The sequence below is a fragment of the Aptenodytes forsteri genome, unplaced genomic scaffold (assembly GCF_000699145.1).
Source record: "Aptenodytes forsteri isolate BGI_AS27 unplaced genomic scaffold, ASM69914v1 Scaffold53, whole genome shotgun sequence".
NCBI lineage: Eukaryota > Metazoa > Chordata > Aves > Sphenisciformes > Spheniscidae > Aptenodytes > Aptenodytes forsteri.
In genome coordinates, this window is record NW_008795909.1 from 1324926 (window position 1) to 1349139 (window position 24214).

Genomic DNA, 24214 nt, shown 5'->3' on the forward strand with positions numbered 1-24214 from the left:
AACTGGTCTGCCTGTTAAAGACTGAGGCAAAGAAGGCATTGAGTACCTCAGCCTTTTCCTCATCCTCAGTGACAATGTTCCCCCCCGCATCCAGTAAGGGATGGAGATTCTCCTTGGCTCTCTTCTTGTCATTAATATATTTTTTTAAAAACTTTTTTTGTTGTCTTTAACGACAGCGGCCAGATTGCATTCTAGCTGGGCTTTTGCCTTTCTCATTTCTTCTCTGCATGCCCTAACGAGATCCCTGTTCTCTTCTTGAGTCGCCTGCCCCTGTTGCTCACACAATCATTCTCTGGAAGGAAAATAGAAATTTCGGTTTATCTCTGTTATGCAGACATGTAGGTGTGCATCTCATTTGTAATCTCTAATATTCATAGATTATGTCTTCTCCTTAGTAAAGTCTGAGGGACACAGCCTCAGCTGGTGAAAATCATCAGATTTTCACGTCAGAGTGCAGATTAAATGAAAGTTCAGCCCTGAACATTTTATGGTGGTTTAATGATAACTAATACACAAGCATGATATGCCAAAACTAAATATAAATTAAAGAACAGTGCAGTGTGATTTGTAAAACTCCATTACTGAACTAAAGCCATCTCTGAGGTAAATCATTTGGATCCCGTGGTGAGCTTAGTCTGCTGGAGAAAGTCCTTGCTTTCATTTACACCTCTGAAACACCATTAACAAAGGCAGATTTTGGCCCACATGCTACTTTAAACAGAACTCGAGGGCAATAAAAAAGCCAGACATTTCTATCATTAAAAAGAATCCTGCTGAGGAGACCGGTCTGTTTTGGTTGCTACTGTATAGTGCCAATGACTGTCACTGTATCAGCTGCTAGAGAGAAAAGTTTCTTCCTGTAGGACTTTCTGTGATAGAGTTTGAAATGGTTTCATTTAAATAACTTTGGGTACTATGTCTGCAACTTTAGATCATTGAATAAAGATAATAAAAGGGAGCAGAAGAGAACTCCATAATATATTGTCTGAGAAGAAGAATAACCAAAGGCAACAAAAACTTTCCCTTTGGCAGTTATTTTTTTTTCCTTTTACTCCATGAAACATGAGAACTTTTATTATATAAAACTGTGCTTTCTTGTGAATTTTTCCTTTAGGCTTGCCAATGAGAGATGATGATTTAATTCTTTCCAGATATTCAGTTGATTTAATATAATTTCTTTCATGTGGAACAGAATGGGATAAATGGGCACAGGTCCTAGAATATCTATTCTTTTTCACAAATACTTAAGGGTACATTTCATGGAATCACAACATATTTTTGGCATTCAATTCTTGCACTAATTACATGGTGTTTGATTATAAGGCTGTTTATTGAAGATCATATGGTGTTTGTCCTGTGTACTTAGCCCTGGATTTTTTCTTTGTTTTAATGGACAGAGATGTATGCTTGAATTGAAAATACTATTTAAAACAGACGTATTTGAATAAAAAAACTCTTTTGCCCAGGTTCTCTAGACACAGCTGTTACTATTGCAAACTCAGAAGCTTTCATGTACCTCATTCTTATTTCATTTCTCTTGAATTATTTCTGGAATAGCTTGAAGCATTAATTTTGGTTAAAAGCATAATTTTTCTCTAACTAAAACCAGTTTAATGGAAGTCTTCATTTCATAATATATTTTATTCACTCTTGTGCCTCTTCCTCTACCCGGTGTCTTATGTGTATATAGTATGTTTCTTTTGTGTGCTACACATATATTTAATTAGAAAACAACATACTGAAATGAGCATATGTATCACTCAGTCATGTGCTGCTGACACAGAGAGCAACCCTACCACTGTGGGATTCTGGCAAGAAAATGTGTAGATGTGGAGAGGGAACGCATGATCCAGAACAACTTTTTTTTTTCCTTAACTAGATTATGTATTGAAATAAAAATGCCATTGTGTTAAGGTTGAGCCAAAAAGCAATACTGTGGGTAGAGGGGTTTGATATGAGAGCTATTGAGTCCTTTCTTCTCAACTTTCCCTCCTATTTGTCACTGAAATTCAGCCCTCAAAGTTAATGTCTTTTTGCACTGTTCTAGATATTGTTAAAGTAGAAAAGGACTTAGGGAAATTCACACAATTTTCCTTTTACCCCTTTGTTTTCCCTTCATTTTTTAATAGGAGGCCATAAGGTCACCCTCACTGTCTGGGAATGACTCCTTCACTGACTTCATAGTCCAGGGTGAGGGAACAGCTGAATTTTGTTGCTATTGCTGTCATGGCCATTTCAAAACAGTGCTGCTGTTTTCACTGTCGACTTGTTGACTGGAATCCGTTTGGGACCAAAGTAACACAATCTATCCATGTAATAAGCTATTCACTCGTAGATTCCTGGAACCCCAAAGGATGTAAGATCAGATGTTTATCTGCCATTAAAAAAAAAAAAAAAAAGCCTGAAAAATGTTTATCTGGGAAGGTAACCTGCTCTCCAGTGAAAAAATTCCCATGAGTTGGATTTCTGATATTCTGCAAACGGAATTTAAATTTGAATTTGGTCCATATTAATCAAGATTAAGTATCCGGTTGTCTACCTGTCTGAATAAGATGAATTTACAAAGCCATCCCATTTACAGGAGTAGAGATGTCAAAGATTTTATGATTAACCAGTGTTGGGACTGTACTTAGAAATTCTTTAAACATTGTTTCTATAACCATCCAATGTTGGCTTTTCTCCTTCAGCATGGACACTCTTTTTTCTGTTATTCCTAGAAAAAATGAGGACTTTTTCATTGCATGATGTCAAGTGGAGGCGAGCAAGAAGCAAAACTTTGCTTTTGAGCTTGTAGTACATCTGAGCCATGATTCAGCACCTGAAAGTATTTAAGGGGCCATAGCACTTCTGAAAAACCCAACAAGTTAGAGGGCCACTGAAAATTAGTAGACTGTGGATCTTGTATCAGCCAGTGTCTGAAACATTAGCTGATAAAACTAAGCACATGGAGAAGCATATGGTTTGCAGGATAAAGGTTAAGTCTGAGAACACTGCAGAGCTGATTTGCCAGCTGACATTGCCTCTTCATGTGGTTTCCAACAAATCTTTAACGAAATTCATGGTTGTGGCATATTACCATATTCCTTCTGGAATTCATTTTAAAAGGCAACTCCACATCAGCATGAAACACTGCACAAAATATAGTAATGCCTGATCTGAAGAAAGCTCATGGGTGTTATTTTCACATCGGCACAGTTTCTTTGTGTTTGGACAGGGCTCAAATGTTGGATTACGTATTAATCACAGCACTTTAGACAGCATTACAAATATTAAACACTTACTATTAGCTGTTGCTGTCCTGCCAGTTCCCCAAAGAAGTAACGCTAGACTAGACTAGGCTGAGGCATTATAAGTCTCAGGTTTTAGGAAAGACCACACACTGCTACAAGAGGCATTGTGGACCAGCAGTTTCCAAGCTTCCAGGCTCTCAGTTTTCCTCCCAAAAACATCTGATCTCTTTGTGTCTCCTTCCCCCTCCTTTTACTCTCATGCAAAGGAATGCCCAAAAAGGCATCTCTCAAGCTTCCTTCTCTTCCAAATTAGTCTTATTTTCCTTCTGCCTCTTTTATAACCCCATCCCAAATTCCTTCTCTTCTTTTCCCTCCCTAGTCTTCTTTTTCACATTTCTCATCTTCTCTCTTCTAGTATTTGACTTCCTTTGTCTCCTTCCTTATCAAATTTTGGTTATATTGGTGACATGACAAATGACAAATACAATTGTTTTGCTACTTGGCCAAATATTGGCAGCAACAAAACCCTTTTCATGTATCTGAGAGTACTGCGTAAATCTGATAACAACTACAGCTGAAGCTCTTGCACAGATTTTTGAGATGTCTAAGAATTCTCCCTAAACAGGCAGTTTTTCTACAATTACAATACAGTAAAAGGGCTTTTTTTTTTTTTTTTCCCCAGTGGAAAAGAGCGTCAATGTGGCAAAGGCTAATATACCTTTCTAAGTAAAGAATACCATCTACAGCCATTTTGGTTATGATCTATTAACCCATGTCCCATTTGTTCATATGATCATATCACATATAAATAGGCTTTATCACATCACTTCCCTTTCCACACTGTTTGCATCTGCTCACAGTTCAGCAGCAACTGACAACTTATCTCTGTGATCTTGTGATGCAGAGGCAGAAGCACCACCTGGTCAAGGGCTGTATGAGCTAGGTAATTTGCAGTGCTTTCAGCTTTTTTAGCTGTAGAAGGCACAGGGCTTCAGCATGTCCTACTCATCTTTAGATGAGTTAAGAGGTTTTGATCTGAGGGCTTGCTCTCTTGAAAGAATAGGAATTTCCATTCCCAGCAAACAAGTAGACTGCAGTCACCAGCTCAGGTGATTCCCAGTTCTTCAGGCATTTTGTTGAATTCAAAAACAGTCTTAAAATTAAAATATGTGTCTCTACACACACAGAGAGCAGGGACAAATTAGAAATTATAAGTGTTTTCTTTTAAATGGGATGCAAATATTCAACATGAAAGGTGTCTTCTAGCAGACCAATGTGAAAAGAATTATCTAAAACATTTTGAATTGTCTGCTAATGATAAGATAGGCTTGTTCAAAGTTTATTTTCTTTTAAAAAAGGTGCATGAATTCATCAGAACTGTTATGGAAATGGTTTTTGAAATGATGAACAAGTTAATGAAAACTATAGGAGTATTTGACACATTTTCCCTGAAAACAGTAACAGCTTTCAAAGGAGAGGCACTTTTTTTTTTTTTTTTTTTAAACAAAGGATATGTTTACATATGCTTTCAGCAGCACTTATAACTGATGGGCTGTGCCTGAACTGTTACGTTTAAACAGTTTCTGGAGACTTGGAAGAGTTGACCAATGACTGTTTAGACCTGATCACAATGGTCAATATGAAAAACAAAAAAAAAACCAATGCCACAAACCCATTCGTGTCACCAACCTACAGTTTACCTCTGAGAAGGGAAACAAGAAGTACAAATCGTTACACATTATTAGAAAACCCTGCAAAAGTTAAGTCAGTTAGTGCAATCAAAAGAGCAAATTTTGGGGAAAAATGTTTCCATTTCTGCATTCACAGCTTTCCACTATTTCTTCTCTCTGAAGTCCCTCTGGTTTTATGCCTTAACAGCGAACTGTCCAAACTTCATGCATAGGTTTCCAAAGATCTTTCTCCTATCTGCACCGATGAGTTGAGCTAGCATGCCTCAAGAGGCAACTGCAGGAGATCATTAAGTGGACTCGGTGACAAATGGCACTGAACCAGGTGAGGCTGAGGTAGTGACGATACTAAAAGTTCTGTTCTTCAAGTCACCGATTATAGAGAATTTCAGCTTTGGTTAAAAAACCAGTGAAATTTTTAGTCCTGTTACACAGGGATAAAGTATGATTTTATAAACCCTATGAATGCTTAAAATCCAAAATGTAATTAAAAAGAATTCCTTATTTTTAGGTTGCCTTTTTTTTTTAGCCTTTTGTTTAGACAGCCCTGTCTAAGAGGCCTGGCTCATGTCTCCATTCATCAGGGGCTGCCATGAAAATTTCCCCAGCCAAACCAGGATCTTTCCTCCCCTTGCCCCTCATTCAGCCTCCAGACTCCCTTGTGGGAATGGAAGTGCAAGAACTGGGGTGTCTTTTCTCCAGGTAGTTCATGGACATTCAGATAGTTCAATCTGTGTGGATGGCTGCTTGAAGGAAACACAAAAAGGAGCAAGGCAATTACTTTAGAAGTATATTTGCTCTCCAGAGTGCATGCAGCTCCCACCTAAAGGGAACTGTTTGCTGACATTGATATAGATCAGGCTGTGGACTTGTTTCCTAATTACTTCTTCTTGACACATTTAACGTTAAGGTCTGCTGTAGTAGAAAATGTATTTCAGGTAGCAGTTCTATATAGCTGCTGACAGAAAGCACAGCTGATATACCAAAGATTTAGGGTTTTTTTTCTAAATTTGATAGCAGTGTTATAGGGTTCTAATGTGCCAAGCAGAATGCATCAGGTGGGCTTTTGGACTTCAATCAGTATTAGGATCCTCCAAGCTGCTAGAGCTTGAAACAAATTAAAAAACTATTGGTTTTTTTTTTTTTCATTGTTCTTGATGCTTGGCCAGACAGAACTAATTATTGCTTCTTTCCGTGTTTCTCACCTATACAAGTAATTGCATGTACTTGTAAATCTGAAAGTTTGCCCCAATTACATCTTCATCTCTGTCTGTCTTGTGCTGATTTTCTGCTCCATGTGTTTGTGATAAAACAGATTTCATTTAGTTGTTGAACCCTTCTTGCCTTGATTCCTACCACTCAATGCAACCTCTTCATAACCTTGAGCTGCTAGTCACCTGCTTCAGCTCCTCAGACACAAGGCCCACAGGCTGTCATTCCTCCATCAGCCCAGATGGCCCGTGTTTAGAAGCAGCCCAGCAACAATGGGACTTATCCTGCTCCATCCTTCACAGTACCAACATTGGGAAAAATCCCAGTATCAAGGTAGTATTAAACCACCAGGAATAAGTCCCACGAGAGCTTCAGGAGGTAGGCAGTGGATGTCTAAATATGTGGAAGCAGGCACCATACAAAGCCTTGAATCCCTGGGAATGCTGTATTTCCTGCACAAGCATCTTGCACAAACATTGACAACAATTGCAGTTGAAACAGCATAAAAAAGGGCCTGTATGCAGAGCTTGCAAAAGTAGGAAAATACAGGCACGAGTCTTATTAATACTTTGAGGAGAATAAGAAGCATGCATAATATTGCAGCTGAAATCATTCTTAATGTTCTTCAATACCTGATAACACTGCTATGTGATCCCAGACAGAATGCAAATGTAAAAAAAAGACCAATGGAGGAAAAAAGGAAAACACAGAAATCTTGGCTCGAGAACAGAAAATTGGCTTTTTCTGTTTGGCTTTTCTGATGTTCAGACCAATATAAAAATATTTATGTTTATTTGACTAAGAATTAAATATTTTCATCTTCTTTTCTTATTGAAATGGAAAATAAACCTCACACCATGTTTTTTTTGTATTTTAAATTGAATGCTAAGGAACTTACATCAAACCAAAACAAACACATAAATGACTAGATTTTTAAAAGATCCAAACCACCATGACCTTCAGAGAAAATCTGCACCAACAGCTTTCACTTCTCCATTTGGCCAATAATTCGGAGGCAGGGATTGTGGGGGTCCTGAACCTGGCAGCTTTCTCAGAGAAGACATTTTAGGTGTCACTTCAGCAGAGTAGCTCCTGCCTATTCTGCTGCTAAGTAGTGTTGGGAAGGGTTACGATCAGTCTTTTTTGTTTGAAGCACTTCCAGTCATTAAAAGAAACAAATCTTAGGATTCGCAAAACAGACTGAAACTCTAGTCTTGGTGCTCAAAACAGCCTCCTCAGAGAAAAACTTCTACACTCCAATTCACTCTGCTTCTGATTCAGACAAGGATTTGAGCCTAGATCCTATAATACCATGAAGGTTATCCTCACTGCCAGGATAGAGAATCAGTGATTATTTAAAGTCCTGAGACAAAGCAGAGTATCACAAGGAGATTACCCTCCTTGAAATAGGCTTCCTAGTTGTAGGAGTATGATTTCAGACAAATTCCAGGGTTTCATTACCTGGAGAAGGGCATATCATGGTACGTGGATGTCTTAGCCACAGGATTATTAAATAAGAAGCATGATCACTGTTTTAATTTTTTTTTTCTTTCCCGTGGCTGAAACTACTTGCATATTTTTTCTGAATTCACTAATAATTCACAAAAACTGTGATAGAGCATTTTAATGAATAAATGACTTACTGAAAAAGCTTAGCTTCACTGAGAGCTGCTGATTCCACATGTAACTTTCATTGCCCCAGCCCCTAATTAGGAACAGCTTTTGTTTGTGGAAGATGTGATTCCAGTTTCTTCACTAATTTTCCTACAAAAAAGACTTGGGGCAGGGAGGGGAAGCCTTGGAAAAGAGATTTCCAGATATAGCCTATCTACATGACAACATCAGCCTGGGTCCCCGCATGTGCGTAGGAGGAGGTGTGAATTCTGTGAGCAACGGGGCATGCTGTTCTGCTGCAGTATGCGTGCGGCAGTCAGGATGGTGCTTCCCCTAGAGAAACCCAGATGCAGCTGAACTGCCAGGAAACAGATGAAATCAGAACAACCATTAGCGCAGAATGTATAAACACGCTTAAGCTAAAAAACACTGAAGAAACAAAACTAAATCAAACTGATAGGCAGATAGGTTGGTCAAATGCATATGCTACAGAAACCAAGACAAAAACAGTAAGAAGAATACCCAGGCTGTTGGCAACAGTGCAGGGAGTGTAAGAAACAACTGTATTGGGAAAGGTTTCAAATTCATTACAGTACAGATTTGTTTGAACTAGCACTGACAGAGCAAGCACAGGACTCAGAAGAGATATTACCTCTACTAATGGGGAAGAAGGTAAATTAGCTAAGGCAGAACATGATGCAAATGATGCATATTGCTTCATACGCTTGACTTCAAGTGGTTAGTACTTCTCCTGAGTATCATTACTGAGACAGTGATGTGGCTTGTAGAGCTACCCTTTATGTTTAAAAGGGTAAGCAATTCTGGGGAAAAAAATGCAATTATGGGAGGCTTTCAGTCAAGAGGAGGATGTTTACTTGCTGAGTTCAACAATGCCAAAGATTCTCTGCCACAAATGGCAGAAGTGAGATTATTAGCCATTCAACAACCAACACAACAGTTTAGGTGTTACAATAATCTGATTCCAGATAGATAATGAAACTAGCTGCAATATAATATCAGCAAATAGTTTTTGTAGGCTGGAAAAATGACAGCAAGCATTTGTGGCAGACATTGGAAACAATTTGAGAGCAGCAAGGGTGAATGAAAATCCCTTCAGTGACACAGGATATGTGTTGGAGTTAGTAATTACAAACATGTAAATTGGCTTTCTAGTTGTCTTCCAAATTTTTACCTCTTAGTGTTTGTGTTTCTTCCTTCAAGTGTCATACAAGCTGCTGTGGTCACTGGCATCTCTGCAGATGATTGTTGTGGTGGTGTTTTTCATTAAAAATATTGAAGGAGAAAGTGGTAGCAAACTGGAATATTGCGAAAGAAACAGAAAATGCCAGAGAAGAGTACGGAGAAAGGAGATTCATGCATATGGCTGAAATTTTAACTATGCTGGCAGTATCTATAAAGGGCTTTCCTTCCTGCAGAGCCAGCTGCGTTATAAAACCACACAGTTTTTTGATAGATCAAGCATCCAGCCTCCAATCAAGCTGGCAGATGTGTCAGAAACATCTGGGTATTTCTCAGTTCTCGAGTCTCTCACTTTGCTTTAATGCTCTTCTTTACAGAGCAACTGTCTGTACCCTGGGCTGAGGTGATAGCACATCTGTGTTAACAGCCATAATTTCAAAATTAACTCATACGTAATATACATTTCTGGCAAAGCACTAGGTGTTTGTGGTTTGGTTAGTGATTGACCACAATTGCAGTGTACTTAAGGTGACCTGCTTTGTTCTCAACCTCTCATACTTGTAAATGTCTTTGTTTCTGTACATGATATTCCATTCAAAACTGTTTGTGATGTGCTCTGACAATTAAGTGAAACAAATGTCAGCTTTATGAAGGCAGCTGTGGGTTCAGACAGGACAGCTGAGAGGTCTGTTCCTCCCTCCTTGCAGTGGAAGAGACTGCGATTTTTTCTGAAGCAGGAAATATCAGTGGGGAGTCAGACCAATCTTGGATTAGGAAGAATTAACATCAGACTTTCAAGCACAGTGATGCTTTTTTACATTGTTTTAGGGACCTTCTTCATAGAGAAAAGGACACTGTGTTTTACATTTTCCTTTATAGTCTTCTGGCATAACGAATGGATTGAATGAGGTATGGTTGAAAGCCTATATTGTTTAGTTCCACACAATAATGCAATTTAGGCCTGCTGTTGCAGTCTGAGGGGAAATTTCACCAACTTTCCCAGAATGTTTAAGAACATTAAGACTGTTGCAAATAGAGACATGCGTGCAGTAAAGCAGCTCAAACCCCAACCAGGGTTGATTTATCTTGTGACAGTCACTGCAGTAACATGACTATTTTTCATTCTACTTCATACTGCTCATTCTGGGAGAGGGAATCAAGATGGGACAAATCAGCCTAAATGAGGATACTTAGGATTTTCTCTTTATTAAACAGTTCCCAGATGCAGAGTCAGCAGGTTGTATCAAAGGTGTAGAACACAGAGCACTTGGCAGCAGCAGCTCTTCAGCCCAATAAAAGTTTGTCCAAGGATGTATCATGAATTTTTGTCTTCACCCAGATAAACTGGGATTTGACAGGGACAAGTCTTGAGCATCAGTCTGCATCTGTCCAAAGATTGTTCCGTAAGATAGAACTGACCTTTGAAGAACTAATTAATAAAGCTTTCCACCCTACAGTGGATTGGAAAAATCCATTAATATCAGGCCAGCTGGTGGAAAATAACTGCTAAAAGTGATTTCATCATATTACGTGCCCCAGATTTCATCACATAATGCCCCTATCAAGAAAATTGAGTACCTTGATGCTCCAGTGTCCCTATATGATTTTACATATCATCCCTTCTCATATATAAGCTTGACATCTCTTTGTGGAAGGGTTAGTCTTTTCTGGTTTAATATGTATATAGTGCCTAACAGGGTCATAATTTTTGGCTGGAACTTCAAGACGCTTTGCTGTACGATCAGTTAGAACTATAAATAATGTTAATAATATGCATAGATGCTGTGAATATTCACTTTGGAATATGTATATTTGTTCTTTGTTTAAAGTAGAAATTCATTTCCAAGTACAAGCACATAATTATTGTTATAATTTAATTAGTAGTATTGTCACATAACTTTTTTTTTCCCCAAAAAATAAATTACTGTGCTATTATTGAGTAAAGAACATAGGTAAACATGCATACATATTGTAGAGACTTTTTAAATCTGTATTTTTTCATATAAGGTGAACACAGAGGTACAGAAAATATTTTGCTAGAAGGGCAGGAGTTTCTCAGCAATCTCATAGAAAGAACTGCAAAAAATAAATGTTTTTGTGATAGGATTTCTGAATGGGTTATTTCTATGCTGGGTTTTTATACTGGGTTATTTCCACAAGTGCACTGGAACAGAATAAGCCCTGATTTTCAGATAAAAAGAGATTGAATGTTAGAAATTGCAGTTCTCAACCCTTTTAAAAATCTACTTTTAAGAAAATGCTTCATCTTCAAAGAAAAAATTATACCACATGCATAGTCTTTAAATGCTTGTTACTGAGGCCAGTCTTAAAATGTTAGAAATAGATGCAAGCTATCAAGGAACAACTAATTGCTTCTACCTACAAATACAAGAAGACTAAAATAATATGACTGATGGATAGTCTGTCGTGCTGGCTATCAGAAATAAAAATGTCATGCTCTCCCAGTGAATAGTTGACTCTAATATTGAAATTGTGTATTGAAATCCCACTAGTATCTTATAAAAATAGGGGGAAAAAAAAGACCAGATTTTATAAAAAGATGCCTGCTGATATCTCCCTTGTTAGCAAATTGTGAATGTGCTTTATTCTAAATACCTGGACTTCTCTAAAATCCAGTGTTATTACGTGCGCGTATATGAGTCAGCAGATAGCTAAATACTGCTCTGAGTTGACTGTATTTGCTTAAACTGATACAATTCCTATGCAAATATTTGGCTAGTTCAGTAAATAATTGGGAAGGGATGAATCTCTTAATTTCTTAATTTTCTTTTTATCACCGTTATATTAACTAGCCATTCCAATTTTTGTGAAGTACCTGGTCTGTGAAATATATATTTATTACTGTTCTTGGTTTTATCTCTATGGAAGCTAAAATAAACCAAATATTCAATGACTATCCCAAAGCTACAGAAAGAAATAGTGTCAAAACTAGAAATGGAATACTGCAGAATGAAACAGCAGAAAATTGGCACTTTGATAGACCAAGATTTCATCTCATGTTCCCTTGTCCCTGAATTTGAGTTGAATCAGTGTATTCCAGTTCTGAAATCATACACTAAATGAGTCCATACAACAATATATATTCAGAATATTGCTTTGGACTCTGAGCCTCATATACTTCATGACCTAAAATTATCAGCTTTCAAAGGATGACAGCAATTTATGAGTTATTTACATGTTAAGTGGTTGTTCACCATTAGTCACTATCTTAAAAAAGGCAGTGGCAGTTCTGATAACTAGTAGTCATGCAACTCATGATTTTTCTAGCATATATATTTAGCCAAGTACACCCAAATTCATTGTGTTAGTTACTATGTAACAAAATAAGGAGCTATAATTTGTCTGTAGCAATGATGTTAACAGGATAGACATTGTAGCATTTAACAAGAAAGATGGAGTAGACAAGAATTTGCTTTGGAATATTTGGGATCTTACACAGACGATTTTCAATATATTCGCATTAGGAATTCCTAGGTAAAGTGTTAAGCATGTTTCATGGCCATCCAAAATCTCTTCTGAAAGAGGAACAATCTTTTCAGCCATAGAAAAGATGCAAGCAAAGAAAAAATTAAAGTCAAAATAAAGCTGTTACTTCTTGATTTATGAGTTAGAACAAGTTTCATTCCAGCAAAACTTGTATCTTAGCACTCTCACAGCACAAGAGTGACACCGTGATATCTTTATATGACAACAGCTTGAAGTAGTTGGAAACATATCATGATGTCCAATGGGATTGGAGGTTGAATTTCGTTTCCATCCAGGCGAAGGTATCGGAGGCGAGGGATGTTGCCATAAAACCCATAGTCTTCTGCTACGGAAATTGAGACTGGGCATATCTGAGTACCATTGACACCTGAAAATGTAGATCAACATGTTAGGTAATTTCCATAGGAAAGGTTCATGAAGATAAAATTCATTTAGAAAACAAATAAAACAGGCTTCCACTGATATTTGTATGGGAGACACTTGCTCCTATCAGAGTTGGAAAATGCCGAATTAACAATTAATTGCTTTTTTTGATCAAGCAAAAATACACCTTAACATAATGTAATCTAGATCAGTGAATCACATATTTAATGTGCTGCAGTTATGAATAAAGGCCACTGGATGTATATTTTTACCTTGGACAGAGAGGAAACTAATTTAGACAACTACTGGGTAACTGTTCATTGAGAAATAGCTCTCTGCCCTCAGAGAACAAGGTTAATGCTGAGGGATTTTGAACATCTTACTGCAATGACAGTATATTAATTTTAGCTGATAACATTCCCCAATGAAGATCTTGCATTCAAAATAATAAGTCATGCATCAGAGGAGCTTTTCATATAGTGTCTGTAACTTTTAATATCTGTACTTTCCTGTTCTCTCAAATTTTTCAGTACAGTTGGTTTTAATTACAAGAATGTAACTCGTGCAATGGGATATTTTTCTTCCTAATCTGAAAGCCAACAAGTCCTTAAAATTCTTTATAAATCACACATAGTTTGTTTCAGTTCAGATAAAATTTGAAACTATGGCTTAAATCATTACCCATTTTGATAAGAGTCCAATAGATTGAGTTCTTTACATTGTCTTCCTTAAGCTACCTCTGCACTGTCACTTGGCTAAAATGCTTTTCATATTTTGTCTTCAGTTGTTGAATAATGAGGCTGCCGCTGCCTTATTTCAGCCTCATCATGGCCTTATTCTAGAAAATAATGAAATGGTGTTTGTTTATCAAAAATGTCAAATTTCTTTGACCAAATTAAGGTATTTAGTGATTGGTGTGACTGCTTGAGGATCTTGTTGGCCCCAGACCATCTGCAAAAAGTGATTGAATGGAGAATGTGTGTATAACAGATTTTTTTTGAGCACAGGTTTTTTAGCAACCCAGAAATAGGAAAAGAAAAGCTTTCTACCAAAATTTTTCTCCCCTTATATTTACCAATGATATTATCCCACACCTTTATTATAAACCCCCAAATTGGTTAAATGTTATAATGAAACACCCCCCCCCCCCCCTTTTTTTTTAAAAGAAAAAAAAACATTTATAAATTTTGAAAAACTGCCCAGATGTTTGCAACATCTTGGAAATGGACTTTATCTTTGTCATGGAAACTAGATAAATACATCCAGTTGGCCAAGGCCTAAGACTTTTATCATATCCATGATATCAAAATGTCTTTGCCTATGTTGTGATATTTGATTAATGTTTGTAAAGCATTTGATATTCTTCGAAGAAACAAGCTACAACTTATTTTTATGTGTGAAGCTACAAAGCAGGAAGCTTGAGAGTGAGGCTTCATTATGAAAGCAATTATTAAAAGTTTTACAAGTGAATCAACACTATGTAGCAGAAAATATCTGCCTTTTCAGGTCAGCACTACTGTCCTTAGGAGACAAGATGGCTTCAAGTGTGTTCTAAATCTCTGTGTTCTCTGACCTAGAAACTATCCCACTGCACTAGTTTTCACTGGGTTAATTACTCCAACCTTAAAGTGAGGCAGCAGTTCTCTAACCACAGGCCACCTATGAAGAAGTTATTTCCTGATGATGTGTGATATGAAGTGGTTTGGTTTTTTATTGTTCTCTTCCCATGAACAGGAAATCCTACCCAAACTATCAGAGGAGTAAAAGCCTCTCTCTCTCTCCTCTTCTCTTGCAGTCCTGTTCATGGGTATATTGCTGAATTTTGCTTAAGCAGGAGGGACAATCCATCTACACGGGTACAATTCACCCTACCTAAACTGATCCATGTAGAGGGTAAGTGTCAGTCTAAGTAAACCATTTAGACTCTGTTCATAAACTCTGGAGAGAGATGAACGCTTCCTTAAGATGGGATGATTTTCCCTCTGCAATTGTGTATCTCCTTCCATTAACTGAGTAGGTGGTCTGTATGACTAACCCAAACTAGATACAGAAATCTAGGATGGTTAATTCAAATAAGATGAATTCCACCTGTTGTCAACAGTATTGTTAAATGGTGTAATATTTAAAAATGAGACTCTGGAGCTGCTGTAGGGGAAAACTGCAAAAGAGGTTCTCATTAATGGCTAATACTGTATGTCTGCTGAAGAACCACAGAAGATCCTGTTTCTTTTCCAGTAAAACTCATAATTTAGAAACATTCAGAAAGTAAGTTGATCTAGAAGATAGATGTGTTCTGACATATATGACTGTGAGCATATTTCTGTTCTATTCTTGTAACCTCTGGCTGCACTCACTGTAGTCCAACTCGAATAGTTGGACTCCCTTTCTCCTTTTCACATAATACTTAACTGCAGCAGCCATGGATCAGCCTGGAAATCTGTATCTTTCTGGGCTCTTCCAGCAAAGAAGCTAGTACCAGCTATAGCGCAGGAGTCTGACAAGTCGTCAGGATCTGTAACTTCAACCATTTCTTTCCAAATATCCTATAATGGATTCTGACAGACTGGCATTGCTACTTGTCCCAAGGACTTCTCCTTTTCTCTACACATGGAATAATATTAGCTCAGAGGAGCTATCCCAATCTCCTGGTGTTCCTCTAGAGGAACTTAATGTTCTCTCCCTTTTATCACACTGTAATACCACCTGCTTACCCTTGCTTACTTGCTATATCATCATTTCATGCCTTCTCTTCTTTTTGCTTCCTCTAACACTCCCTTTTCCATCATTTGACATCTCCCCAGAACCTTGCATGTGTATCTCATAAATAAATATGTAAACATGTGTGTTTTAAAATGCCATGGAACAAGTGTGGTGCATATCTGTTGTAGCCATAATTAGTTTTGGTTTTATGTTGATTTTGCTTCCAAACTTCAAGTACTTTTTTTCCTCTGTTCACTGAGAACCTCGGGGAAGGGACCAGAGGCAAAATCCTGGTTCCACTGAGACCAATGATGAGGCTATCATTGACTTCACTGAACTTCAGGATATTGCCTTATATCTTCATAAACTCTCCTTGGAGAAATAGGGCTTTGGACTTACATGAAGAACTGATGTTATACAATAACATACAATAAGAAGTAGGCAAATAATATTTACATAGAAATTTTGTTGTCTGAGCTCTTGCAATGCCAGCAGTGTAACTATGAACCACCAAGGGAAAATAAAGCAGCAATTGGCAGGTGTGCAGGGGTATCTGAGAATTAATATTATAAAAAGGGTTTGTACTGCACACGTAAAAGTAAACCTTCAGGGGGACTCTTTTGTAGAGAAACCAGATCCAGGCTTTTACAGTTATTTTTCTTTCAAATCTTTTACATGGGTTATCTTAAAGTAATGACTGATCATCATCTTCCTGGGTTTAAGATGACAAAATCAATCTGCAGAATGAATGCCACATGTTATTACTCCTGCCTGATGGAATTACATTCCTTGTTTGCAATCCTAAATTGCAAAGGGCCTAAAGGCCCTTTGAGATACCATCTATTAGAGCAGTGTCTCATGAAGACTGTGTCGTTATCCCTTACCTCTTGGACAATTATGCTATGTGGTAGAATGTGCCTTACATAATACCTACATTTCATTTAAGGTGTCAGGTTGCCTTTTTTAATATTTTTTGATTCCTTTATATGTGGTTACTAAGAATAAAAACTTTTTTTTTTTTTAAATTAGGAGCAGTGTTGTGCTTAATTTAGCAATGAATTTTGAAAAGTGGTAAAGGCATTAAGGAATATAAGGCTTGTGGAAAACTATTGTGATTTAGGCTCATGGGTACCCATGTGTCATTGGAAAATGGGACTTGATATTGCACATACTACACATTGATTTTCATGGTTTTCACCTTTTTTAAACTTATTTAGGAAAGGAAGATAATTTGGCAGGTCTTTAAATACTACCTAGACACAAAAGACTCCTTAAACTGGACAAGTTACACTCCATTGATTTCAATTTAGTGTCCACTTAAAGTGACAGGAGATAAAGTCTGCACCTGAGGCCCTGCAGTGAAGCAATTAAAATAAATCCCTTTGTAACCAGGGGGCAAATAAATATGTTCAGTAACAACCTATGTCACAAGCCTAATTAACTTTTAGACTTCTTGCAGGCCACTTAAATATGTGCCAGTTGTACAAAATTGATTTTTCTTTACAAGGTTTTATAGATTTATTTTGCAAAATGCAGTGAATTAACCTGCAGTGAATTAATAGGTATCTTTCTTTGATATGTCCTTGTTTCATACAGAAGCCAAACCATTATTTTTAGTATATTTGTGAACTACAGTGACACAATACAGGAATAAGAAACCATTTATTTGATTAAATCAGCATGACAGGAAGACAAATGTAGAGACTTGGTTACCTTCTGTGCAGTGATAAATAGAAAGTCATCACTTTGATTTTGGCTTTTGGCATGAAACAAAGGATTTAAGGTCTATGGGACTTGCTGAACAGATACTTTACCCAGTGTCCCTAACCACATCCCTGCTGTATCTGGATGAATCTGGAAGCAGTGCTAGAAGCAGAACTATGACATGACCACAAGCTTCTGTTGCCTTGGGTACAAAACCTTGTCTCATTTATACAAAGTGGAAAATGTTAGAAGACATTTGAGGAGATAAACCTTAGTAGGACAAAACTTCTGTAAAGTCAAGTGAAAGATTTTTCATGAAGACTAAACCCAAGTGTCTGCATTTTGTGCACAGTAAACAAAAGATGGGGAGGATATTCAAGACTGAAATATTCAATATCCACTTTCTAATTAGTCATATTTGAAATAGATTTTGTTGACTGCAGCCAATATTTTATTCCATTTTAAGGGTGCCTCACCTTAAGCTCCTACTACATAATTTAGGTGGGCAGAGATATACTCAGAAGAATTGAGCATACAGCAATTCTGTTAGTTTAGTGGTCCATAACGTGCTCAGGAACTTTGAAATTCTAAGAGTCATACAGATGTGGATTGAATATCCTAACTTGTGGCACCCACTTTTTTGTTGTTGTTTCTTGCTTATTTACTCTTAGCCTTTCTGTGGGAAACTTAATTTGTTCCCACAAACTGGTTACTGGCATGTACATAGCAAAATGTGAATGCACAAATTCTCCTTAATCCGCTCATATTTCTGATCTGCTTGCAAAATGCTTTTTCTGTCTGCATATGAACGTTTTTCACATGTGGTATTACCTCCATGCATATATTTGGTTGTCATATTTTAGACCTGACTTGAAAACTGGCCTGTGGGAGGTCCTCTTGCTCATCTTCCTATAATCTACAGCACATTTTTAATCTCTTTATTTCAAAGAGCATTTTTTGTAGTTAAGCAGACATTTTAAAATAATTATTTCTTGGTAGGATCCCACACTGACAATACACACTTACTTTTGATTCTGTTGTGATCAAGGTGAAGGTGCTCGAGATGAGCATTGATTGGTGGAATTTTAGTAAGCTGGTTGTGAGACAGCTGTAGATCTAGAATAGATGAAACATTAAACCCATTTGGGGGAATACCATCATCAGATAATTTATTGTAGTTCAGCCTAAGGAAAGTCACTTTGGGTATTGCACTGAAGTAGTTTTCTGGTATCACTTCAATGGAGTTGTTGTCCAAAAACAGCTGCAGTGTGTTAGCTGGAATGCTTAAAGGCATTTTCTTGAGTGAATTTTTTGCTATGTTGAGTTGCATAAGGTTGTTGAGTCCTTGGAAGGTATCACTTTGAAGAGCGCTGTCCAACAAACTGTTCTGGTGCAGATCTAACATAGTAAGGTTTTCCAAGTTGCTGAAGACTCCTTCTGGGATTCTAGAGATTTTATTTCTAGCCAGTCTTAGCTGTTCCAGGCCCACTGGTAATGGGGCAGGCACCTCTTCCAATTCATTATCTTCAAGGAATAAGTAAAGCAGCCTTTTCAGCTTGCTCAGCACACCACTCTCAATTCCACTGTTGGTGATCTTATTCTTGTTCAGATTTATCCATCTCAGATGAGTGGCATTCACAAAAGGTTTCTCTGAAACTGTTTCAATTTGATTGTTTTGAAGATAGAGATACCAAATTCTTGCTGGGATTGGAGGTATTTCTTTAAGTCCTTTGTTATCACAGTATAATGCATTGGGGAAACTAGGAGGACAAAAGCACTCTCGTGGACACTCAGAAGTGTAGTGAGCCCAATGCTCAGGATCCAGCTCATCATAAACTTGTCTCACAGTTCGAGTCCACACAGAATTGACCAAGAATAAGAGCAAAAGGCTTGTGTAGACTTTTAGAGTCATTGTTTGCCTTGGAAGGGGAGAAAAACAATTAGCTGTCTCTCAACAGAACTCTCTAACAGCAAGCTACATTAACAAAGCAGTATTACATAGAAAAAAATATTTCCTTTATAAACAGCCAAATTCTGTCCTCTGTGGTATTACCTGTAGTATGTTAAGGAAAAACTGAACAGTAATATAAGAGGTATAAACAATTCAGTGCTACATGTTGAAGAACATTTTCCTGATTCAACTTAGACTCCACATTGGCTACCGATTTAACTGATGTTTATGCAAGAGTCATTTCAAAGAACCTGAAATCATGGATCATTTTTCTGACATTAAATCAGTGTTTCTTATAAATTTATTTAAGTTTTCCTGTACAGAGCTATAAACCACTTTATATAATGTACCATCTTCAGTAAAGCTATCAATACCATGATGATATAAATACTATTGTACTCAGTGTTCTTCCTTTTAAAATTAATCATACCCTCTGTTCTGTTTTTCCTCTCTCTGAAATTATAATTGCATCTGGATCAGATTTTCCAGGGTCTTTTCTCATCACAGAAAAGTGAAAGATCAAAGAGTATTTTAACAGCTGTTTGTTGGGCATGTTCTTAAAAAGCTTGGAGGGAATATGAGTAATCCATTCCCCTCCCTCATTCACTCTCATATCCAAAGTTATGAATTTCCTTCTTTAAAGCAAACAGCCAAAACAAATGCCTGATCTAAATGACACAAAAAGTAAGTCCTAACCAAATTATATCATATACACTCTTGCATCTTGTATCTATTTTACCTACTTAATTATTTTCTTTGTTTAACCTCTTCCACCATTAAATGATGAACAAAATAATCAATGGTAATTTTCTCCAAAAGGAAATATTTTTGTAGCTTGTACTGTAAAACAGGGCTTAACAAACTCTGTTATCTTGCTTGCTTTCTGATGAAGATTAGCAAGCATTTTGCAATGCAGAAGCAAGAGACTGGTAGCTGAAATTTCTGGTCAAAATTAGGAGGTTAGTTTTGGAAAAAATAGTATTTAAATATAAAGTAAATTCTCTCATAGGGTTAAGGCACCAGTAAGGTTAAGAGCTCAGTTAAGTTGCTGCATATGATAGGTAGTCATTTAATAGTTTTCGACATTGTTATTAGCAGTAAACAAGTCAGTATCCTACAGATCTTCCAGCCTCAGAAACTGCTATCTGGAAGCACTCCAAAAAAGGACAAATAAAATATTTCTGAAGAATAAGATCTCTAATTTACACAGTGAAATGGCAACTTCTCACTGTGTAAATATTCATAACCTTAATAACAATTTTAAAAAGAAATATAAAATAATTTACCTTGTTAGTCAAGTTCCTGTAGCTATCTGAAGCCAGTTAGAAATCACTGTAAATTCACAGCCTTTGGCTGCTAACAACTGTGTTTGCTTCCTGTCCTAAGAATTAATAGCATATAAAACTTGAAGTACATTCTAATTTTCCCAGATGTATTACCACACACACCTTATTAGCTATTGTTTCTAATTTGACATTGCTTCAGAGTTTGGGCTTACCTCAGCTTTCTTGGATTTTCTTCTCTTTCTATTGGTCACTGTTGTCAGACTGTAATAGCTTGAGTCAGGCTACAAGCCGTGTTCTATGAATACAGCCTAATATATACGCATCAGTGGCTACAGCTTTTAACCCCTAAAATAACTAAGGCACCTCAGCACCTACGCAGGAAAAGACAGGAAATCCTGACTTTAATATCAAGCAGCCACAAAGCTGAAGGCATTTGATTTTTATGTTTTAGCAGATGAGAGGAACTGGTCTAGATGAAACAGGTAACACAAAATGTACCTTTATTCAAAATTTTTGTCAGAAGATAATTTACACGCAAAGCTCACTTACATCATAATTCATTCTCATAATACCTGAACTGGCCACAAAGAATTAAAAACAGTGCCATCTGTTTCTACGGAAATATTTTATTTGATTTTTATCAAATGCAGATGCTGCCATGCCATTTAAAGACATAATTCTTGATTAGGAGAAGAAGATAGCAAAAGCATTTGCTAAGAATTTTTTAATAACATATTTTCATTTCTTTAAAGATTAAACCATACCTTTTTCTTTTTGTTCAGAGAGGTATTTATATATATTTCTACAAAGTTATCATACTCTCCAGTGCCTCCTGCAGTGAGGTCTGGTTCTAATTATCAAGGCACCAATTAATTATCTTGGTTTATCATTGATCTAAAATAAACTCTTTCCAGACAACTTGCTATCCAAGGCATAGACACATATTTCTCACATTAAATATGTTGGAGGATTTTTGTTTTCTTTTTTAGTCCAAACTTAAAGCAACAACTTCATATCAGGAAAACTAGCCACGTTCAAAGCCAGAACAACAGCATAAGTATTTTGAAAAAAAAGCTAATGAATATATTAGTTTTAAAACTTATTTATATAATTATTTTTATTCAGTTTCATCTAATTGATTTTATCAATAAAACCTCTAACAACTTATTCCATAATGTTTAATACTTTGCTTCCTAAATTAAGAATGTCTCAAAAGAAGTTTAGAAGTAGAGTAGACAAAAAGATAAGTAATAAAAAAAAAGGAAAACAACCCTTAAGTACATGGGCAGCTTCCACTGACTTCAGCAAGGCTAATATTAAACACGCCATAAAATTTTTTTCATAAGTATATGTTTGTACTACTTTGTTTTTTGTTTAGGAAAAAAATACATCCTTACTACCAGTAATTTTTACATGGCTTAAGTATGTGCTTAAAAATAAAACAAGAGGTTAAGTGTTTCACTCTGCTAGAACTCCAGACCCTTCAACATCTCTTAGAGATTGTTAGGTCTTTCTTATAAGCCAGGTATAAAATTGATTCCTTCATGCATAATAAGCTGAATATTTCAAAAGTTTAAATTAGATGAAATTAATTTACACCTCTACCTAAAAATAAAGGTTCTAGCTTTAAGCAGATGTACTAATTATAAGCACAAAAATTAGATGTACTGTATTAACCTTTTCATTATGAGTGTTACTTTAAACACCAAGGCCATAAAATGTTTTCTTTGACTTCCCGCAGCAGACGTGGTACCACACATTAATGATGAGGAGGCTTGTCAGCTGGAGTCCACGGAAGAGAGGTGGGGAGAGGTAGAGGCACTGCTGTATGAAGGTTAAAATAGTTACGTGTTCAGTTGTGAGTGATTTAAGGAGGCTTCACCATGAAAAGTGCATCTATGATTCTTGTAAAAGCCAGGCAGTGCAACATAAAACTGGTTTGCATTTGTGCTAAATCTTCACAGAGTGTGTAGAGAGGATATGGAGGCACTGAGGTCTGTTCAACATTAAAGAATGAGCCAAGACCTTCACAGATGTTATACTGAAGGATTTAAAATAGTGAGTCCTGCTGGCAGATATCTGTTGTGACACACTTAAATGCAAGTTGCCAGATGTTGCATTTAACAAGAAAAGAAAGATTGATTTATCTTATGCTTCATGGGGGTCTGAATTTACCCTTTAACCTGCTAATCATGTGCAGATGTTCATTATGTTATCACAGAAGTCACTGGCAGAGGGACTTGCTGGTTACCTTGTGACAGGCAGTGGGACTGTTTGTATGAACTATGTTCAGCAAGGGAGAGGCACGTCACAGTCTGCCCTTAGTCGATTTGGAGGCCAGGTATTTGATCCTTATCAAACACACACGTTGCCATCCCATTCAAAGAAGCGGTTCTTCACTAGGAGAAGAAAACAGCAAAAACATTTGCTAAGACTTTCTCAATAACGTGAATTTTCATTTCTTCTGATGCAAACAACGAGCAGAAAAAAAAGACAAGAAATGTCCTCAAAATCAGGCAGAAAGGGTGTGATGACTGTAATATGTATTCTCACATGCACTCAAAAATTTTGGAAAGATCTCTGCAGGAACAAGTGATTGTTTGGGTGCCCAAGCAGACTCTGGAGAAAGGCCTGCTTTCCACGAAACCTTCAAGATTGCACACATATTCTCCATCATACATTTGTTTCGTTCAGTCCTCCATCATCTGGTGTTACTTTTTATTATTTAAAGGGTGCAATATATGGTGATAAAGTTTTACAGACTAATAAAAGACCACGGCCAAGATTTTCAGAAATGACTAATGGTTTGGGAGGATTTTTGTTTTGAGTATCCAACCTGAGACACCTTCCAGGGCCTTATTTTCAGTAAGAGGGGGCTAAGAATTTTGTGTTAATGAGGTCATTTTTAACTTGTGAAGCTGAGCAATCAAAGGCAAATATCAGTGAAATACAAACTGCTCCTGAGTTCATGAACAATCTCCCAAAAAGTAACAGTATATAAGGTATTTGCATGATGATTAAAGGAAGTGGAAAAATTATTACAGTAAAAATACTGCGAATGCCTACTCTGTGAATTTCAAAGACCTTTTAGAAGATACTGTTGGGAGTATTCTAAAATGCCTACTCTGTGAACTTTTAGAAGATACTGTTGGGAGTATTCTAGTTTGAGGAAGATGTCTCAAGCTATTACAGGATTTTTGCTCCATAATTATCCTGGCAATCCACATTGTTAATCAATGTAATAAGAGAATCTGTATTAAAAAATAATCAAAAAGTGAGGAGCACCAACAACCGCAGAGGGTGGTAACATTTCCTTGAGCAAGGTGATGTACATGCTTGAGACTAGAACAGCCCATAAGCTTGAGAAAGACTAGAAGGGCTAAAAAGAGAGACTAGAAAGACCCATTGGGAGGAGATATGGACAACTGGGAGTGCTGTAAGAGCTTTTGTTCTGTTTCAGCATCAAAGTTGCTGACAGTGAAAAAATGCATTTCTTTCTTTCAGTAATGGCTGCCATATGTCTCAGATTTAATACGAAGCAAGGTCTGTTAAACATCAAACGTGTATAGTTCATCACCAGCAAACCCAGGAGTATACTGCAAGAAGAGCTAATTCACCAGCCCTGTGGATTGCTCCATTTAGCAAAGGCTGCAATCCAGTGTGCTTTATTTGGGTACTACTTTACTAAAATGCTAGGTGTCTTGCTCCAAAGGACAATCAGTTTATCTGAAACATACTTTTAAATTTCCTTCATGATGA

General features: G+C 36.9%; 1 protein-coding gene across 1 annotated transcript; it reads right to left on the reverse strand.

Annotated features, from left to right (window-relative positions):
* Positions 1-12267: 12267 nt before the first annotated feature.
* Positions 12268-20727, reverse strand: KERA (keratocan). The gene is made up of 4 exons (XM_019473457.1): positions 20668-20727; positions 20456-20550; positions 18245-19137; positions 12268-12818 (listed from the first exon to the last, which is right to left on the reverse strand). The coding sequence occupies exons 3-4, from the start codon at positions 19128-19130 to the stop codon at positions 12646-12648; spliced, it is 1059 nt and encodes a 352-aa protein (XP_019329002.1). The 5' UTR covers positions 19131-19137; positions 20456-20550; positions 20668-20727; the 3' UTR covers positions 12268-12645.
* Positions 20728-24214: the final 3487 nt, after the last annotated feature.